This window comes from Anabrus simplex, chromosome X, assembly GCF_040414725.1.
Source record: "Anabrus simplex isolate iqAnaSimp1 chromosome X, ASM4041472v1, whole genome shotgun sequence".
NCBI lineage: Eukaryota > Metazoa > Arthropoda > Insecta > Orthoptera > Tettigoniidae > Anabrus > Anabrus simplex.
In genome coordinates this window covers 38,462,289-38,468,678 of record NC_090279.1, presented here as the reverse complement: position 1 = coordinate 38,468,678, position 6,390 = coordinate 38,462,289, and the positions used below count along the sequence as shown (strand labels likewise).

General features: G+C 41.9%; 1 protein-coding gene across 1 annotated transcript; it reads right to left on the bottom strand.

The window, feature by feature from the left end:
• Positions 1-4,452: 4,452 nt before the first annotated feature.
• On the bottom strand, positions 4,453-5,654 carry LOC137503255 (zinc finger protein ZFP2-like). The gene has a single exon (XM_068230796.1). The coding sequence runs from the start codon at positions 5,652-5,654 to the stop codon at positions 4,539-4,541; it is 1,116 nt and encodes a 371-aa protein (XP_068086897.1). The 3' UTR covers positions 4,453-4,538.
• Positions 5,655-6,390: the final 736 nt, after the last annotated feature.

Sequence of the window (6,390 nt, the reverse complement as noted above, 5' to 3'; positions counted from 1 at the left end):
AATGCCAGTTGTATGTGTATACAGTTTTAATGCTTAAGTAGAAATAAAATTTAAGAAAATTAAAAATATTAAATGTTAAAAATATGGTGAATGCTGAAACTGAGAAAGATTAGTGTCAACTTCTAACTCTTCCCAATTGAGATCTATAATTTTCGCAAAAGTAAATTATGGAACTTGAACCTTACCGACAATAGAGATTGTGGACACAGTGTAAATGATAGAAATCATTATTTCTCAATGAAGAAAATCTGTAGCACAATAAATTTACGGAATAGGCTGTACAAATGGCTAGTACGCGTCTTATGTAACACATACCTCACACCTAGAGACAAAACCTGATATTTTAATTCATTGTAATCACTTAAAACAAACACTTAAAGAACGGATTTGATTTGTATCAGCCAGTAGAACGGGCTGAATTTAGGAAAGGATGAATTACCAGTGAGAACTCCAGAGCACACGACACTTCTTGAAAACAGCACTGGGGGCAATGTCCCGTTATATTTGTAACTATCAACTATCAGTACAGTCCTGCTCTAGTGGGCTTTACACGTGGTCAAAGAGAATGAGTCTCAACGTTATTATTCACTTCTGAACGCAACGGCTGCGCAAAGATCGCCAGGAATTGCACACCAGCGCCTCTAGTGTAAACAGGGCTGAACTAAAATTACCGGGCGGGTAATTTAAATCGTTTAGCGCGCGGAGGGTCCCCAGGTTCTCGTCCCCCCTCAACTTTTAAATATTATATTAAATATATTTTTTCTTTTTTTCTTTCTCTTCTATTTTTCATTCATTTCCTTTTCTTTCTTTCTTTCTTTTTTCTGTTATCTTTTTCTGAAATACTGCATTCTGAACAACAATACACCTGGAGGTGGGGCTGTGCTTTATTATTATTATTAATAAATTTTTTGTTGGAGAAAAGAAGCTTACCAACTTGTGCTGCTTATTATAATTATTTCAATTATGGAGCTATATTTTACTTTTATTAATTCACAAAGCATTGAAGGATCGGAGTGACTGGCCTTGACTGTGCTGATTTGTTCGTTTCTGCTGAGGAAAAAGGAAGCTAACTCACAAAGGGAGGAAGGAAGTGACCTGAATGTGAGTGGGATTGGCAATCCTTATCTCAGATTAAGACCTATGACAGAAATAGACACTAACATCCCCTCGTACATCAGTCCTCTTTAACACTACTTAAGCCAACTGTAACAGTCAATAGTATCAAGATATGCCACTTATGCAGGAAATAAAATATAAATACAATGTAAGAAAGAAAACCATATACAGGAACCAAAATGATGAAAGGAAACTCATATGCTAAGGAGGGAGTTTGTAGGATTCAAAGGTAAATTGTAATGAAACATGATCTTTTGATTTATGGAGCTATATTCTACCTACTATCCACAGTGTTACAGGTAAAAAATTGTGTAGGAATTATATTCAGCAGTGTTAATCATCAATTAATATTCATCAGCCAGAAAACTATTCAATACAACACAAATACAAGATCATTCATTTATGAAAGAAAGACTGGAACTGACAAGGTACAACATAATACTTTTCTCTCTTATTGCAGTTTAACGTTGCACTGACATTGCAAATGTTTTCAGCAACACCATTTGTATTTTCCCAAGGAACTTACTATATGATACATCTTTCAGCCGTCAAAAGAGGCACCTTGGGCCATACACTGAAAAATATTGAGATTTGTACTTCTTTTGCATCTACAAGAGGATGGCAAATCTCTGGCAGAGTAGTGTTTGAAGAAACCAAGACATGATAGCACATACTCTGTTCCTACATACTGCACCAAAACACAACATATCATTCAATCAGTCATCTGCATTTAGATGATAAAGAATATCAAGCTACAAAATTGTATGCATCCCTTGTATTCATTGATCTACACTATTTACAATAAAAATGTTCTTTTTTACGTGACAGTAGGATATACCAAAAAATTTCTGCTACATGGAAAAGGATGGAATCATGAATATATTTGAGGGTTTAAAAGACAAGAGAGAGCTTACAGATTCTGTGATTGCTCCCTCTTACAACATGCAGGAGGTACAAATAATGCTTCCTTTCAGTCCATCCGCAGGAGAGGAGTTCTAATAAATTTACAGAAATATGTAGCATCAGGATCTACATACAATAATATGGCAGCTGATCCAGCACAAAACATTCCCATGCCAAGTCACAACATAGCTCCACCTATTAAGAGCTATGCCCAAGGAATTGCTTGCTAATTTAGTACAGTATTATGAACAATATGCTGCTACTTCCACAACATTACGGTGTGCAAGGGACTTTGCTGTGACCTAGACGAAATGCACGTCGAAGACAGTGGAAACTCACTTCAGACAGTGCCATTTGTACCTACTGTATATCGAAGGCAGAAATCTATGTCGGTGGTTGCAGAGTAGGCTGATCTGAGGTCTGACAGCATGCACTCCAACTGGCCAACCAAGCAGAGGAGGGGTGGCTATGGTTCCACCGTGTTTCTACACCTCTGCATTTGGGACACAGAAACGGGCTGTTCCCCTACCACCGGCTGTCCTGAGATTGGTTTTTCCTTTCGCCTGCAGTAAGGCGAATGATGGGACAGTTCCTAGTATATGTCATGGCCACCAAATATCTTGCCCTCACCACAAATCTCCTTGCTTAAGATGATGATGCCTGTTGATTAAAAGGGCCTAAAATCTAGTTCATTGTTTTAAGAGAAAGTACAACTAGGCAACCAACCCCTATATATATATTAGTAGTCAGAGAGAAGAAATGGAAGGGGGCTGACACTAGGAAAAATGATGGTATCAGCTAAGAAGGACCATGCCCTTTGAGGAAAATAAGACTCCCTAGGCCGCCATACATAATACAATCGGGGGCAGAAAAGAACAGGTCGTGATCGAGGTAGATCAGATAGGATAGATGAAAGTGGGGAGCCTGGCACAAGTAAGCGGAAGCAGTGCCAAAATTCAATTAAAGGCTCCGTGGTCGCCTACCCAAGCTCCCAAGTACAGAGCCCACATGGGACCACTTTTAGTCGTCTCTTACAGCAGGCAGAGGATGCTGTGGCTGTTATTCTACTGCCCTTACCCCACAGGGGGACAACTATGATAAGGCTAGTTGCTTTACGTTGCACCGACACAGATAGGTGTTATGACGATCATGGGAGAGGAAAGGCCTAGGAATGGGAAGGAAGAAGCCGTGGCCTTAATTAAGGTACAGCCTCAGCATTTGCCTGGTGTGAAAATGGGAAACCATAGAAAACCATTTTCCGGGCTGCCGATAGTGGGGTTCGAACCTATCTTCCGAATACTGGATACTGGCCGCATTTATGTTTCAAATTATCCGAAATTCATTTGCCTTCGTGTGGTACGTTTTCATGTTCTGGCCTCAGGAGATTAGTAAAACAAGAACAGTAGGGATGCTTACCTCAAATATCTTGTACTTTTTCTTCAAACACGCAAACGAAGATAACAGATATGCGCATACAAATCAAAGTAAAGCAAAATGTCACAAACGTCAAAAACGTGGTCGTCCCACGTGGTCCAAGTTGTCAAACTCAAATCGACCAATAGCAATCGGGAGATGTTTCTACCAATAGGAGCTGCCGTATTCGTCACGTGGGCTTAGGGTGAGTGACGTGATGTACAACAGCGCGCCCACGCGGGTGGAGGGCAAAAGTATTCTGTCTGAGCCGGGCCCTCGGAAGGGTAGGACCTATGCCGCTGTCAAACCCTTGCACGTGGTAGTGGTGGGGGTAAGGTTCGGCAGTTCGGTTCACTGCCGTCTCAATCCTACATATATAGATTGAGACGGCGGTGGTTCGGTTATTGATGTTGGGGAGGAAGGGGCGTTAGCGTTGAAGGAGGGATTGGATATGGGTGGGGTATAGTAGCCATTACTGAATGAAAACAGCCCATTTGCGAGCTTTAATCTGAAAATGCAACAACCCGACATTATCGAGATCATTTTGCAGTTGCTCACAATCTTGTAACTTATTTATTACTCTGTACCGAATAACATCATCTGCGAAAAGCCTTATCTCTGATTCCACTTCCTTACACATATCATTGATATATATAAGAAAACATAAAGGTCCAATAACACTGCCTTGAGGAATTCCCCTCTGAATTGTTACAGGGCCAGATAAAGTTTCACCTACTATAATTCTCTGAGTTCTATTTTCTAAGAACAGAGCCACCCATTCAGTCACTCTTTCATCCAGTCCAATTGCACTCATTTTGGCCAGTAGTCTCCCATGATCTACCCTATCAAATGCCTTAGAGAGGTCAGTCGCGATACAGACCAATTGATCTACTGAATCCAGGATATCTGCTATATCTTGCTGGAATCCTACAAGTTGTGCTTCAGTGGAATAAACTTTGTAACAGTATGGCTTCTCTTCTGTGTATATCCGCATATGAACAGTTAGGTCGGACTGCCTTTCTTTGTGAATGATTTGTCACAGACATTGCACCTGTTTGGCTTCTCGCCTATATGGGTCAGCATATGATCAGTTAGTTTGCCTCTCTTTATGACACGCCTGTATGTCTCCGCATATGTTCGGTAAGATTGCTTCTCCTTAAGAATGATTTGCCACAGACATTGCAGCGGTAAAGCTTCTCGCCTGTATGGGTCCGGATATGATCGGTCAGACTGCCTTTCGTTGTGAATGATTTGCCACAGACATTGCATCTGTAAGGCTTCTCGCCTGTATGGGACCGCGTATGTTCGGTTAGTTTACATCTCTTTATGAATGATTTGCCACAGACATTGCAACTGTATGGCTTCTCGCCTGTATGGGTACGCATATGATAGATCAGACTGAGTTTCGTTGTGAATGAATCGCCACAGACATTGCAGCTGTAAGGCTTCTCGCCTGTATGGGTACGCATATGATCGGTCAGACTGCGTTTCGTTGCGAATGATTTGCCACAGACATTGCAGCTGTAAGGCTTCTCGCCTGTATGGGTCCTCATATGATCGGTCAGACTGCGTTTCGTTGCGAATGATTTGCCACAGACATTGCAGCTGTAAGGCTTCTCGCCTGTATGGGTCCTCATATGATCGGTCAGACTGCGTTTCATTGCGAATGATTTGCCACAGACATTGCAGCTGTAAGGCTTCTCGCCTGTATGGGTAAGCATATGATCGGTCAGATGGCCTTTCTGTGTGAATGATTTGTCACAGACATTGCAACTGTAAGGCTTCACGCCTGTATGGGTACGCATATGATCGATCAAGCTGCGTTTTGTTGCGAATGATTTGTCACAGACATTGCAGCTGTAAGGCTTCTCGCCTGTATGAGTCCTCATATGATCAGTCAGATGGCCTTTCTTTGTGAATGATTTGTCACAGACATTGCACCTGTAAGGCTTCTCGCCTGCATGGGTCCGCATAAGACCGGTTAGACTGCCTTTCTTAATGAATGACTTGCTACAGACATTGGAACTGTTTGGCTTCTCTCCTGTTTGAGTCAGCTTGTGATAAGATAAACTGCTTTTCTTGACAAATGATTTGCAACATACAGTGCAAAACTGAGGCTTGTTGCCTGTGTGAATAACCATGTGACCTGCTAGATTTTTCCAGCTCAAGGATTTTCCACAGACGTTGCAGCAGTATCGGTTCTTGCCCGTGTGAGACGGCATAACGTCCGGCCTTTTCCTGAAATGTTTATGAGATACTGAGCATTCGTTTATAATTCCACCTTTATGCAATCGCATGTTACCAGTCAGCATTTTCCTCTTTGTAAAGGAATTTTCAGAAAATCCGCACACTTGGAGCGGGTGGATCCTGAGGTGTTTCGACAAGCTGCTTCGGCTACCAAACACCTTTCCGCAGTGGTCGCACTTGAAGGGTCGATCTTCCTTGTGTCTTATCAGATGTTGCAAGAGGTCACACTTCCTAGCCAGGACTTCACTGCACACACTACACCTAAAACTAGATGATCCGCCGTCCGGAGGTTGATGATCTCTACAGCTCACCTCGGGTCTCGATCTACAGTGACAAATTGAAACCATGTGAGCAATAGGGCAACAGCCAAATCCACTACAACTCTCACACAGGGGGTTTGCTACTGGGCATTCCAATCACTGATATCCAGTGCAGAGAGCTCGTTACTCATAAACATTACATTCCTGAGAGTAAACATCATCTGAGGTTAAATTTCAAAAGCTCTCACTTGTTACGAAAATATGTTGCGTCTTTTCTTAATCACGATATCAGGCGCAAGAAACTTGTCACGGTTGAGAAATGTACGAGTTAATAGACAACCTCATTTGAAGAAAGGATGAGAAGTGGTCCAGCCTAAAAGGGTAAATACTCATACAAGCTCTTTAATCCAGCACATATTATTCTATCGAAATCCGTGGTCTGTTCTCCTAC